The 16,098-nt window shown below is 33.2% G+C and overlaps 1 protein-coding gene across 1 annotated transcript in view; it reads left to right on the plus strand.

The window, feature by feature from the left end:
- Positions 1-16,098, plus strand: part of LOC145268329 (phosphoinositide 3-kinase regulatory subunit 4-like) — a 126,318-nt gene that overhangs the window by 35,389 nt on the left and 74,831 nt on the right. The window contains exons 9-13 of the mRNA XM_080123819.1: positions 621-793; positions 5,658-5,778; positions 7,287-7,382; positions 10,910-11,004; positions 12,962-13,001. Coding sequence (XP_079979945.1) covers positions 621-793; positions 5,658-5,778; positions 7,287-7,382; positions 10,910-11,004; positions 12,962-13,001 — 525 coding nt within the window. The remainder of the gene's footprint in view (positions 1-620; positions 794-5,657; positions 5,779-7,286; positions 7,383-10,909; positions 11,005-12,961; positions 13,002-16,098) is intronic.

Below are 16,098 nucleotides of genomic sequence, written 5' to 3' on the forward strand. Positions count from 1 at the left end.
TAACTGCACCGTCACAGAAATTAATCCCGCCCCCATCTTGGGATGAGTCCTCGGATGGGTCTACTAGCTATGTATTTAATAGATAAGGTCATCATATACATGCAAATTTATTTATGTATTTATTTTTCTTCATTTGGTACATATTCATACATGGTAAGTTTGGGAAAATGAGTTAAAAATAAAAAACTATACAAAATATTGTTAAAAACCCACCAAATATATGTCAGCCCATGTCATGGTAACATATATTGAGTTTCTAACAGTGTTTTGTATAGTTTTTTTTATTTTTAACTCATTTTCCCAAACTTACCATGTTCAACAGAATCGAGCGCCATTTAAGATTTTCCAATACATCGGTAAAGACTGCATGTTTTTCGAGCTGAATAAACATGTTATATTAAATAAAAACACTAAAAGAATTATCCGGTTAGGTAGAAAAGTAACTTATCTTGCTTTTGATAACATTTATTTGTTATATATTTGTTTTTTGACAACTTTTTCGAATCTATGTGTACAGTAATACAAACCTTTTTTTTTTTTTTTTTTTAGGAATCTGTATGCCACATGTTGCATATTTGTACATATATATATATATATATATACAATTTTTTTTTTTTAAGGAATTGGTACGCCACATGGTGCAGAAGGATCCAACGCACCGCTTATCTGCTGAAGAATATCTTATTCAACAGAGAGGAAAAGCCTTTCCAAACTATTTCTATACGTATCTGAAGTTGTATATTCAACGCTATGCTGTCCCACCAATACTTTCACCTGATGAACGCATAGTAAAGTAAGTTTATCCTGTGCTCTTGTCAAGAATTTCCCTTATATTAATAACTAGCGGGGGTACCCGGCGTTGCCCGAGTGTTTGTTTCCGGGACGGGGGGAGGGAGTTTTAAAAAATGTTATGGTAGGTAAGTAGGAAGGATCAAACCCGGAGTCATGAGTAAAAGTAGGAAAATAAAGTGTGAAAAAAAAAAAAACATCTGCAACGTTAACAGTTCGGCCACCAAGAAAAGTCCATTCCAGTTGTTTAGGGAAAAAACAAAAAAAACGACTACGGTAGGTCGGCGCAAACGTGAAAATATAATGTGAATTGTCCAGCACGCTAACCACTACGCCACAGAGCACTGCAGCTTAGTTTAGTGATTTTAAATAACTTCACATGAAAGAACTACGAAGCCAAACCGGTGTTCTCTTCTCAACTGTTCCTTGTGAACGATCCCCAAACGGTGTTAAGTGGTGGCAAGGGGAGGAGGAATTTATTAGAGAGAAAATATTTTACCACTTCCATTGATCTCAACCGATTTTGGCCGTGACTTCTCAGCAGAAAAAGTATAGAAATCTAAGATTATCGAGGAATTTGAGAAATAATAAGCCTATAACACACCTCAGATATTGTTCTGCCGTTTGTGCATATTATATTTGCATGAAATATCTTGATTTTTAATCCTATTAAGGTCAAAATCCCACGGGGAAAAAATGAGTTCATTTTATTTATATTAATAATAAAAAAAACAAAAGTAGAAAACAAATCTCAATAATGTACGTACCCATAACAAAACAAAAATATCATAGTCCAAAAATCATAAATTTATCAAGTAGCTCTTTGTTTGAATAAGAAAATCATTTTTAAGCGATTAAAGCAAATTTGTAGATATTACAAGAAAAATGTTGCAAGTTTGAATTATTGTTGAGCTATTTCCTTTCTTTCTTGACATTATTTTTAAAATGATGCATAAAATTTATTTTCTTAGTTAAAAATATAAGTACTTGGTAAATTTATGTGATATTTTCCTTTTGTCACGAATGCGTACATCAGACAGATTTTTCGGTTACAGTTAGCTAACATACTTCCTAACTTCTCGCAGTGACAATGTAAATCCATTCCTTCACTTTTGTTCTTCACTATTTCTATTGTGAAGCGATTTATTAAATTAGAAGAAAAGGGCGTTATTGAAAAGTATACAATGTCATTGCTTCCAGTAACGCTACGGTGGAAGTTAGTAAATACATTAGCTGACTATTACTGATTTTTCTTTATTTCTGTTTTTTAATATAGAGGAGATTCTGTTGATGAACATAAGTAGTCTTGTTTATTGCTCTATATTACCATTTTTTTTATTTATTATTTTTTTTTTAAATTACAAAATTTAATTTTTTTTTTTTTTTTTTACTCAATTCCAAGAAAGTAACAATAGAAATATAGTGATCCTATTTACTTGTCTTTTCATACGGCAGAATTTAACAAGTTTAAGGAAAGCAAAAAGTAGACTTTGGGTTCATTTTTAGCAGCCTTGCTTCCCTTATTTTCTCCTTTTAATCTTGACATTCCGTGAGCGATGTTTCTGACAAAGACGGAAGAATTGCTATTTTCTGAATCGGAATCTATGTACTAATACATATTATTGGCAAGATTTTGACCATGAAGCAGTTTTTTTTTTTTAACTCCTTATGTCACGTGGCTTCATACCTTGTCTAGAGTGATTTTGATTAAAAATAAAAAACAAAAAAAAATGGACACACACACACAAGGTCGGTTTTAGTTGTGGCGGACTACCTGTGTTATCTACAAAAGAATTGATCCATACATAATAAATACCAGAACACAAAGACGTATGGTGGGAGTCAATATCTAATGGCCCAACCATGGCTGTTCATTGGCTGTACGAACAACCCTCACTTTTGTATGTTCCTGTTAATACATTTTGTTACTCTATTCCTGCATTCTGTTTTCCTTGTGACCTCTTACAGACTCATAAGTTTTTAAATGTGGAGAAAAAAGAAAAAGCACTTCAAGTTTAGGCAAAAATTATGATTGCCTCAGTCTAGAAGGATTTTTCGTTCACTGACCGAAAACAGAAAAGATACTACATTTTGTTCCTGGCAAAGTTATTTATTTTGATTTCTTAAATGAAAACGCCGTTTTCCTCTGCTTCCAGAGTCACTATTTTGATCCCTAGTGACCTTAAATTAATGAATAGTAACAGTAAATCTTTGCGCCACTCTTCATGATGTCATACTAAATCAGAATATGGTTGTATCTTTGGTAATTTCGGAGTTTAAGTTGGACAGACAGATAAAAAAGGTATTTTTTTTTATGCTTGTTATTATTGCAATGCATATCATCCTTTTTGTGAGGGTGAGGACAGTTTTGTATCTCTACTGGTGCCATGACACGATCCTACCAGACATTTTTTTTTGTACAATTTTCACCCCGAGCAAGGCACAGTGCCACTTTGAAGTAGGGGGCTACTATCGGGGACATAAGTTGCAGGGGTATTATAAAGGCAGATGAGCAGCAAGATGTCTGTTCACATTACACTTGAACTTCTGCATGTCAGTACAGTTGGGAAAGTAGAACCCCAGAAAGGAGTTCCAAAGTCTAGCAGTTCTGGGGGAGAAACTATTGGAGTAGAAGGCTTTCTTACATCTACGGATCGCTACTGTGTAAGGGTGGGATTTAGCTGCTTGTTGGGTTTGTCGGGGTATTTACGTCGAGGGGGTACCAGTGCTTGTAGTTGTTCAGAGCATTCACCATTGAAATATTTGTAGAACAGGCAGAGGGACCTCCTGCTTAGAGGAGTAGTATAGTATATGTTCATTTACCATATAGTCAGGATTTATTTTGTGAAATGGAAGTGTTGTATCTGTACTGATATCATTATATCAGCAGGCATTATTTCTTTTTACTCTTTTTCACGCCAAACAAGGCATATTGCTACTTGGAATGTAAGGGGCTACGATTTGGCATCATGTGTAACAGGGGATTGTGAAATTATATTTAAACTTCTGCAGGTTAGTACAGTCAGGGAAGGAAACGGGGCGAGAATTCCAAACTCTAGCAGTCCGAGGGAAGAAACTATTAAAATAGAAAGCTTTCTGGCATCTAGGGACCTCAACAAGATAAACTTCTACTTTTTGGTGTGCATGTGTTGAAGGGGTAGTGTTTATTCGTCATAATACAATCCTCTTAGTTATTAAGTACTCATTTTGAAGATAGTATAGTACATGTTCATTCCCCAGGCTTGCAAAAAATATTTAGGAAAGATAGTGATGGGAAATTTGATATTGAGTATTACCATGATTTGTTCATTCAACTCACACTATTATATATTGGAACCTTATGCTGGTAAGCAGAGATTATGTTAACTAGTATGAATTTTGGCAAGGGTTACATTAGTACATGTCAGGATAACATTGTGGCAAATAGAAATAGTCTTAGCTGCACGTGATGTGATTGAAACAAGGTCAAAAGTTAGCTTCCCTAGACAAAATGCACTAGAAATGCAGCTGTCGAAATATAGGTGGTGATGATGTCATGTCTGCAAGGAGAGAAACAAAAGGATATTTAAAATGTCTGTTTAAGTTAGGATAAGATAAGATGTGCCCAAAAATATAGAAATCTAAGTGAATGTTGCTTTGAGGCTCTGCCCATGCATCGGAATTATTAAGATTATTAAAACAAAAACAAATAATTAGATATTGGTCTCACCTCCTATGAGTGGACTCTCTCTATAAATAAAACCTTTGAAATCTCAACAAGTCTCTGTTGTGTTTTCAAGTATGAATACATTTGTCTCAAGTTAAAGAGAACAATTCAGATTATGTGGCATGATACAATTTTCTGTTATCTCAATATATATATTTTTTATGGAAATCGCATGAGACAAGACATGAATCCACTAGATGTAAGGAGCAGGGAGAGAGAGTTCCACAACCTTGCAGTTTGTGCTTCGCCATCAATTCGACTGTTAAAAAAAACAAATTAAGAAAATTTAATAAGAAATAATTTGCATGGCCTCTTGGCAAAGTTTGAACTCTGAATAAAACCCTTTAAAACCTCAGCAAGTCTTGCATTTCCATGCTTGAGTAAATTAAACTGAAGTCAAGTCATGGAAAGCGACAATCAAAAGAATGAAAGACCAGGGACTGTGCATGTATGTAAAAAAGACTGTTTTGCTGATTTGCTTTTTGTTTTTTTGCTCGCTCACTAGCAAAAACGCACATGTACGAACGTTGCTCTGGTTCATGGGTCACCAGTGTTGACTGACTGCATATTACTATTTTGATCACTGCAGATTTTTATGTGTGGTCTGCATTCATTTGGGATGCTGTGTGTGTGTTCTGCAGGAGGAGCCAGCTTAACCAATCTTGGGTGACTGTCACCTTAAATTAAGTTTGATCAGGTATACTCTACCAGTCACCAAACCCAGAGGATCCCAACCATTTTATGTGGCATTTTGTTGCTTATTTTTATTGAGACTAGTGTAATATGGTGGTTCAAAATAAAAATAACAAGAAAACTTATAAATTTACTTACTTAACATTAAAAAATATTTGTGTACAAGAAAAATTATGGAAATTTATGGAGTAGAATTTTAATTAAAAAAAAAAATTAAGTTAATTTACTTTGAAAGTAACAAGCTCCGTATTAAAAGAATGATTTTATACGATAAGCTGGCTTAATGCAAATTTCATTCAATATACGTTGACTACGAATTGTAAATTAATTCACAAAATTTTTTATTTTACCTGCTTATTTTCCATAATTTTTTTGCCTTGATGTGGATGTTGTTTGAAAGTATATTTTTACTCAAGCTTTATCTTATTCTAAATTCTGTTTAATGCATTTTATTTATTTTTTATGAAAGGTTGAAGAAAGATTTGCCATTCATTTTTGGTCATCTTGGCGTGACTAAAGAACAGTCGGAAGAAAATGTTGGTCTTGTGCTAATAATTAGTCTTCTTGGATCAAGTGTTCGGAGTCTCCAGGTAATTATAGAAATGAAAATATTTTACATTTTTAAATGAGGATTGATTATTCGTGTTGTGCTTAAATAAACAAAACCTTTGATTAAGTGGTTATTTTGTGATACTATTGAGAACCCTCTTCCCCAAGTGTTAAGAAATAAGGGAGAAAAAGAAATATAACAAAAGAAGAGAAAATAGCCTTGACAGAAAAACTAAGATATGGACATTAGCACTTAGAGGGTAGTTTCCCACAATGGTGTCACATATGCAAACAGAGTGCAACCGATATTTATAGACAGTATCAAAATGTGTGGTTTCTTTGGAGGTTTTGTTTTTTTATATATATATATATATATATACTTGTGAACCTGTGCACACACACCCCTAAATGCCTGCCAATGCGAGAGATGACAACACAGTCATCAGGAGAGAAGATAAAAGGAAAGAATTTCACAGAAACGTTGGGGTTGACGACTTATCAAGCAGATGAACCACATCATTTTGTCACATAATTAGAAATTTTTTTATTTTTTTATTTGATAAGCGGGTGATACTATAGAAATAGATCCCTTCCCCCAAATGTTAGGAAATAGAGGAGACAAAGAAATATAGCAAAAGAAGAGGAAATAGGTTTATCAGGAAAGCAAGGCAGATCATGGCTTGGATCAGGTTAGGAGAGACTTGAGACAAACATGGCCTCAACAGAAAAACTAAGATCTGGATGTTAGCATTCAGAGAGTCGATAGTGTCTCACACACATCCAAAGTGCAACAACGTTTTGTTAGACAATTACAGTTTTACTGTTCATTATTTCTGTTCTTGTGATTTGTTGTTTAGTATTTTTATCTTTCTTAGTGTTATCACTTTTTATGCATTTTTTCTCTACTATTTATTTACAGTTTTATTATCGTACATTTTGATTTCCAAGTTTTTACAGTTTAGTCTTAGGTTATTTTTATTTAATATTTTGTTCAAGAGCTTGATTATTAGCAAGTGCTTTTCAATGAGGTTTGTAAATGTCTTGCCAAGTTTAGTTTTAGCAGCTGGTTACAGGGTGGCATAAACCAAATGATGTTTCTCTTTTTTCTGTTTTTTTTTTTGTCATGATTGGTATCCTATGTGCTTATAGATCTTTAATTTCGATTATTATACCCACTATTTATTTTTTTTTTTTTAGATATGTGTTGTAAATGTTGCATGAGGAGTTCTGTGCTCAAAAGCCACTTGAGGATAAAAGTTAATAGCTGGATTGTCAGTTGACTGAAGAATACTATAAGAGGATTGAAATAAATAGAATGAACAAAATTCAATTACTTATGAAAACAGTTTATGACAAGTACTTGTTAAGATTGGATTTGAAGAAAGTCATGTTGTAGTACACAGATAAGCAATCCCATGTTAATGTGCTCCACAAAATGAGAAGTTCTTAGAAAGAAACTCTGTTCATAAAAATTCTGTTTGATGTTAGGCACACATTTTTTTTTCTCTCTTCAAATTATTTTTTTTTTCTTTTTTTTTTTTTCTTTCAGTTTTCGAATTCCAAATCCATTGCACTGGAATTGATGTTAGAATTATCCCAGTATGTCACATCTGATATTATTCTGGATCGCTTACTGCCTCTGATGGTAAGATGCTTCATTTTTCATACGCTTCCTTTTTCTTTTCCACTTTAAAAACTTATTACATACTGTACTACTTATTTATTTATCCATCCATCCATAGCCCTTGAGCCCCTGGAAGGGGGGGGGGGGGCATAGGCCATCTACCACTTTTTTTTTTTTACATGGGGGTCACCACTTATCAAGGCCCGAAGGCCACTCAGGGATAAGGGTTATTGCATGTACAGTAATCAATGAGATAGTATTGTAGTAATCATTAGTATTGGGGGTTTTGATAGAGTGTCTTACTTAAGGGGGCGGTTTGTCAGGAGTTTGTTTATGTTGGACTTGAAGACATCCAAGTTGTAGTCAGGTGGGAAACACGCAAGCAGCAGAGAGTTCCACTGGCGTGCAGTTCTAAGAAAGAAGCTTTGCTCATGGAATCTACGTTTGGATTTAGGCACAGATAAAGAGTGGGGAAAGTTATTGACAGTAGTTTCAGCCAGACGGGTGTTTCTCGTGAAAGATTGGCGAAGGGGGATGAGGGATTGGAGCTCAGACGACCACCTGCCATGGAAATAACGATAAAACAAAGACAGGCTCGCAACGTCTCTTCTGTGTAGATGCTTTTGTAGTGAGGAGTTCTTTTTTACAGGGTGAGGGTGCTGGCCCCACGCCCAACCTTCCAGAAGGTAAATACAGCACCTAGCCTTTCCAAATGGTCACCCATCTGATACTGGCCAGGCTCAATGTTGCTTAACTTCGGTGATCTGGCAAGAACCGGTGTGCCAACGTGATTGTGCCGTACATTACTTAATTATCAATAACATAAAGAGCAAAATGTGCGTGCGTATTGCTTTAAAGCTTGGTCTCTCTGATGACAAATACCATGGCTGATAAAATGAGAGCATGCTACATCTGTAGATTAAATAAAAGGTCCTGTTTGAAATTCTGTGCAAATTCCAGTTTGACAAAATTATTTCTGAGTTCAACAATATACTTGGAGGCTACATCAGCTGAAACATTATAATAATGGCAGATTACAATAGTCTGAATAAATCAAATAATATGAGAGAAAAATAAAAATAGTCCACAGATAACCGTTACTACAAACAAGAAATGTTACTGCCGAATATTCTTATGTTTTAAAGTATTTCAAAACACTTTTATTTACATGTTTTTTTATATATATTTAAGACTAGCGGGGTACCTGGTGTTGCCCAGGTGTTTGGAGATGTGTGTTGGTGGTGGGGGTGGGGGGTTAGATTAAAACAACCCTGTTAAAAAAAAAAAAGACGTTGGCCGGTTGTTTGGCGGTGTAAAAGAAAAAAAATAGTTTTAGTATAAAGGTAGGCTTGAACCCCGAACGTTTGTACGCGGAGGCGGAAAGGAAATGGAAAAAATACCCCTGCGACCTAACCATCTCAACCACGGGAATAGATGAATTGATAAGTGTGTTAAGTTGGCGTTTATAAACCGAAATTAGCAGGTGCGACAATGTCAAGTTGCGTAATGTTTGACCTAGTTTTGCGCTGGAAGCCAGTATCTGTTTTCCCCGCTACACGGCGATCAAACAATAAAAAAAAAACACAAAAAAAACTAACGCAAGGCAAACGAATGATGTAAACAGAAAAACGAACACGTGAAAAATGGCTTAAATAAGCCTGTTTCGATATTAAAATTAAAAAATCGGTGGGTACCCGGGTGTTTTTGGGTGTCACTAAGAATAAGCGAAGTAAAAAAAAAAAAAAAGCACAAAAACTAACGTTACGTGAAAAATGGCTTAAATAACACTGGTTCAATATTTAAATTGAAAAAATCGAAAAAAAACAAAAAAAACATCTCACACCACAATTCGAACCTAAAATGTTTAGATAATGAACCAATTGAGCTAACGCGACGTACATAAAATTTGTTCGGTTTTTCAACTATTTAAATTAAATCAGGTCACGACGTCATCTGACGCATGCGTAGAATCGGTCATTGTCACAAGAGTACCGTTTTTGTTGACCCCCCCCTCCCCCTGTCAAAAATTGTTGATTTTGGGGTGAAAAAGTTAACGTTTTTGGCCAATTTTTCGATATTTTTCGAGCAAAGGCTGGAGCTTTGATGTGATACCGAGTTTGTGAATTTTCGTCGCGTCTGTCGAAAGTTTTTAGCAGACATCCAAACATACACACATACATACATACATTTTCGCTTTTATATATATACTAGCGGGGGGTACCCGGCGATGCCCGGGTGTCTTGAGGTAAATCAAAATTCCGGGGGGGGGGGGTTAAATAATAAAAAAAATGTTTTGGTAGTTAAGTATGAGAATCGAATCGTACCCTTGAGTTGGAAATTAATGTGTGAAAAAAAAAACTGGGTGATGTTACCCATTAGGCCACCGCGACATACATACGAGATTCCCAGGTTTTAATTTATTTATTAAACTATAAAAACAGGCATGCGCAATAAAAGTTAACTCTGCTGCTTCCATTTGACCTAATTAAGAAGGTCAAATAGAATTCATGCAGTTGTTTACCCAAGTTTGACTGTTTTTATTTTTTTCCCCCCAACAGATGTTGGGGGAGGGGAACCAGCTCCCAATTGTCCAGATTGAATAACAATTGTCTGATGTACAACATTGATCAAAGCTGATTGCTTCTGGACATTTCCCGGCGCAATGCTGAAGACTCGTTAACTTTGAATTAGTTTCGCTTTTTATACGAAAAAGTCTCATCAACACGCGAGAAGCCAAAATAGCAATAATTTTGTAAAAGTCGACGTAAATAAATCTAGATGCAACGCATTTTCCCAAATCGTACATATTATTATTTAGGACCCATATAAACAGTTGTAAGCGATCGTAACACCCCCCGGAACCGTATGCGAGAAAAGCCTTTTGAAGACATACACGAAATGGTCACACACATTTTGCCTTTTATATATATATATATATATATATATATATATATATATATATATATATATATAGATTAAAAAAATTGGTGCTTGTGTAGATCATTGATTTTTTTTTTTTAAACCAACACATTTCAGGTGAAAACATTATTACATAACATGTCATGTCGAAATTAGTATAAATTCACAAAAATTATAAAAAAAATGATCCAGTAGATGACGTGCTAGAAGTATTTTAAATAAAAAATCGGACACATTTACATTCCAAGATGTTGTGTTTAAAAATGGTAGTATGTATTGTATTTAGCCAAATTTATTGATTGCAGTTACCTGCCCCTGGATCTTATGAACTCTCCAACATTAAAACATATGATAAAACTTTATAAATTACTAAACTCGATAATTTTTATTTTTACTTGTAATTATTTTCCTACTGGATCATTGTACATAATACTTTGAATCTATACTAATTTCGACATGACACATATGTACGTAATAATGTTTTCACCCGAAATGTGTTGGTTTAAAAGATCACTAATCTACACAAGCACAAAAAGAAAATTTTAATCAACAATTTATAATGTAAATGAGCTGTATTTATCTGGTTTTATTTTCTATTTATTTATAACTTTTCACTTTGTTTATTCCAGCTTTGTTTAGCAGGTGATCCTTTTCCTCGTATACGAGCGGAAACTCTTAGAACCATTGTCAAATGTCTAAAAAATCTCAAGTCTGTGCCAAAAAGGTAAATTTCTTAATCAGCTTCTCTTTTTAATTTTCTTATTTTGTTATAGCTGGGGGGATGGGACATGCTACCAAGTGCCAGACATTAACCTGCTATCTCCAACCAAAAGCTCATTTTAAGATTCTAACTGTCCCTTTAAATGCAATTGTTTGAATTTCTCTTGCACTTGGTTTACTGAGTATATTTGGCAAATAGTTTTTGAAATCCTTTTTCATGAGTTTGGTTGCTCCTATAATTACTGGAATGATGGCAATCTTCCTAAAATTCCAGTTTCTTTTCATGTCATACATAAAATCTTAGTATTTTATTTTCTTCTATGAGAATGTTTTTATGTCCAACTACAAAAGAACAAAACAAATATTCACAAAGTTGGTATTTCCTTCATTGGCATTGCTCTGGATGAATGATATCTAAAATTTAGGAAATATTATTCATTCTTTGAACATAAACTGCCGCAAATTTCAGGATTAGTTATTTGGGGGGGGGGCAGCCAGATTATCTACTACTAAACTGAAGTAACACTGACTTTTTAATCAAGGAGTTAATTCCCTTATGCCGACTCATTCCTCGAAAGATCTATAAAACGAGTAACCCTACTAGTTATTTCTAAAACAATTTTTCTTTATATCAGACAATGAATGGCTAAATGTGTACAGTTTTTTTTTGTTTGTTTGTTTTAATTACAAATGTAATACAAGTAAGGGAAAGGTGAAGCACGCTTTAGCTTTGGTGGAAGCAATCATTTAAAGATTGTGTCTCTATAAAAATTCTGGTCCCCATAACCTTCACTGGGTTGGTGTCAGGAAGGACATCCAGCTTATAAAAATCTTACCTCAGTTAGGAAACCGATCTTCAAAGATACCTGGCAGAGATAAGATTTAAAGTCAATTTCTTAAAAGCTGTCCAACACATGCCAACATGTAAAATGAATGTTAAACCGATGATGACTTTGTATTTGTAGAAATCACCCCAGACAACGCATGAAATCACTTGATAAAAACTTATCGTTTTTAAGGTTAAAAAACAAACTAGCCAATGGTAAGTGTTATATGGATAAATTCTTAACCTAGAGAACAGCAATTCTTCGCCCTTTGTCAGAAACATCAATCATGGAATGTGAGGAATAGAGGACAAAATTATTTAATTTTACATTAAAAGTTACCAGGAAGCCATTAAGAGGAATGGTGATGATTAGATGGGCAAATGTCCTGCACGGTGCCAACAGCATTCACTCTAGATAGGTTGAATCAGCTTTGTGGCTTAGTGGGGGATGCCCGTTTCGCTACCCTGCAACCTCTCTCCCACAGAAGAGACGTTGTGAGCCTATCCTTGTTTTATCGTTATTTCCATGGCAGGTGCTCGTCTGAACTCCAATCTCTGGTCTCCCCTCGCCAATCTTTCACGAAAAACACCCGTCTAGCTGAATCCACTGTGAAAAATTTCCCCCACTCTATATCTGTGCCTAAATCAAGACGTGCATTCCATGAACAAAGCTTCTTTCTTAGAACTGCACGCCTGTGGAACTCTGTTCCGTCTGCCTGCTTCCCACCGGACTACAACTTGGATGTGTTCAAGTCCAACGTTAACAAATTCCTAATGAACCGCCCCCTTAAGTAAACACTTCATCAAATCTCCACACTAACGTAATGTACTTGCAATAACCCTTATCCTTGAGTGGCTTCTGGGCCTTGATAAGTGGTGATTACTGTTTAAAAAAAAAAAAAAAAAAAAAATTTTATGGGAATATCAAGTTCACAAATAGTCCTGCGCCGAATGTATACTCTAGTTTAGAGAGATGGCAACGTTAAGATTTTGTCATTTTTGCGGTAAGGTGTTTTTTTATAACTATCCATTTTAATTTGGTCTTTTAGCAATTAAAATGCTGTTTCAAACTGACATGTAACAATGAACTGACCAATTCATTCTTTATAATTATTATTGTTCCTTTTTATTGCAGTGATGCCAATGTCTTTCCCGAATATATATTTCCATATCTGGTAAGTGTTGTTTGTATATTAATAATCGTGGTAGTAACCACAACCTTTTGTTAAAAATCTGATAAGTGTGAGAGAAGTCAGTTCTTCTCTCGTTCATTTAATTTAGTCACGGAGATAGGTTAGTTTGAAAATCAGTTTCTAAATTTCCAACCTCTGCCCTATCAACGCAGTGTCGCATACCTCTACCCAGTGGCGGCTCGTGCCTGGAGCTGTGGAACTGCAGCACCCCCAAGTGATTTCTACTCATTAGTACACGTTAAAAAGAATACGTTTATTATTTTTTTTTTTGTATGTGATAATATATCATATTAATTATATATATATATATATCTATATATATATATATATATATATATATATATAATCCTGAAGCTTAACGTCGATAATTATCCCCATACTCATATAAGCATAAAAGCAAAACTTTGCTTGGGGCTGCGAAATCCACAGTTACACATTCTTAGTGAAATTCGCTTGTGCGCATGCCCAATTTAGAACAGTTAATATGAGTCAAATCGGAACTGTATTTTTCGCAGTTCCAAACGCGGTGTTTGCGCGTTTTCGCTTATTTATTTTTTTTTTAAGAAGCTTTGTTTACAAATGCTTTCTTTTTATTATTATTAAAAAGTGTAACGTGTTCTTGTAAATAAAATCTCCAACTTAAAAAAAAAAAAAAATCCCACACTTTTAAATGCGATTTAAGCAGACAAAAATATATAATATGCCAAACTTTTTTTTTTTAATTAAAAGTGTTCGGGCTTTTAGCCTTGAAGTTACAAATGTTATTTTTTATTTTACCTATATGGCTTATTTTATTTGTATTTTTAAGTAGTTTAAAATTTATTTATTTTGTAGTAGTTTAACTTTACAGAATAAAAAATATTTACATTTTTTTTTATAGAAAAGCGAAGAAAAGTTTATTTTTTAAAATACATTTTAGTTAGAAATGTTTTTGCCTTATATATATATATATATATATATATATATATATATATATATATATATACACACATATATACATATATATATATATATATATATACACACATATATACATATATATATATACACATATATATTCACACGCATATATATACACACACACATATATATATATACACACACACATATATATACATATATATATACACACACACATATACACACACACACATATATATATACACACATATACACACACATATAGACACACACATATATATATACACACGATATATATATACACATATATATATACACGCACATATATACACGCACATATATATACACACACACATATATATATACATATATATACACGCATATATATATATATATATACACACACACATATATATATATACACACACATATATATACATACACACACATATGTATACACACATATTATATATATACGCACACATTATATATATATATATATATATATATATATATATATAAAGCTTTAGCATTTATTTACATCCCACGAGGACAAAGCAAGAAGTTTTACACTTTGAACAAAGTTTTTTAATTAAAATGTGCAATAACAAGACGAGTATGTAAAACCGTTTTTATAATAAGCTTAGTAAATAGCAAAGTTTGTTTTTATTTTTATATAAAAAGTTGTAAAAAGATTTGTAAATAAAATTATGTATCTTTAATTTTTTTTTTGTTTGCTCATAGTACAAACATGTAAACTTTTTTATTCTATATTTTATTTACAAAGTTTTGTTATAAACACACATTTTTAAATTTTAAATAAAACTGTTATCCAATAAAACCATTTTTAAATGGTAATCTCCTAACTTTACCATCGTTTGCAGGCAAAGATTTTGTTTTTATGAAAAAATAAATAATTAAAAAATTGTAAATAAAATGTATTTAAACAATGTTTTTCGTTTGTTTGCCTGCGGTAAAATTTTTATTTAATCTGTAAAGTTTAAAAGAAATATATTTGTATATTTTTTTATTACTCTGTAAAGTGTATACAATTTAAAATAGTGTTTTTTGATTAAAATGTTTTTGCGTATTACCCCTTTTTCGACGGCTTATAATGGCAAAGTTAAAAATATTTGTATTAAAAAAAGCAATTTTAATGACAAGCTTATTTTTTTATATGCCTATTTTTAATTAACAATAAGCTTTTTATAAATAAAATCGTTGTTAAATAGTAAAACTTTTTTCGTTAATAAAAATCTGTGACCTAAAAGTTATAAAAGTATGATTCAACTCAGTTAGAACTTCCGGTTCAGTTGAATCGCAAAAAGAGGATTACATAAACATTGTATTCCTTCTACCCTAATTGATATTCTACTAATAGACTACCTAGTACTTACCTTTCCCAATACAATTGATATAAAAAGAATTTAACCATGGTCTCCTTGCACCCCCAAGAAATAACTTCTGCGACGGTAAATGAACTTCAACAGATTGAATTTTCACAGCAGTCTCTCCATGATAAAGTTGTAATTAAGAAAAGAAGCCGTTCAACGCCTGATATTCAAATATTTCAGCCAGGCATTAGCAACAACAAAGTGTATATTCGTAGCTTTAATGGTACCAACGGAAAAGTTAGCTTTGCGGCTGTGAACTAAAAAAGGCATTGTTCTGCTTTCCTTGTTTGTTGTTAGGGGGTGATGTAACATGGACAAAAGATAGTTTCAGAACTATTAGCAAAATGAAAGATAGAACTGAAAAGCATGAGAAGCACGTTGACAATGTAGTTTCCCTATCAATTTTGGGGACCATAAATATTAAAGCAAAACTTAGTGAGGCCTGCAGACTTTCAATCAATCATCATAACATGAATGTTAAGAAGAACCGTTAAATTTTATCTAAAATAATAGATTGTATTTTCTTTTGTGGGAACTTTGAAACTCCCTCACGAGGACATGATGAAAAAGATGATTCAGTAAATCCAAGTGTATTTAGAGGATTTTTAAATTTTGCATCTTAATTAGATCCAGATTTAAAGAATCACTTAGAAACCAGTAATGTCTTCAAAGGTGTTTCCAAGACTATTCAGAATGACATACTTGACTGTCTTTTACAAATATACCATAATGAAATAAGGGCAGAAATTAGCAAAGCTTCCTTT

Source organism: Euprymna scolopes, chromosome 43 (genome assembly GCF_053919585.1).
Source record: "Euprymna scolopes isolate OS-2025 chromosome 43, ASM5391958v1, whole genome shotgun sequence".
Lineage (NCBI taxonomy): Eukaryota > Metazoa > Mollusca > Cephalopoda > Sepiida > Sepiolidae > Euprymna > Euprymna scolopes.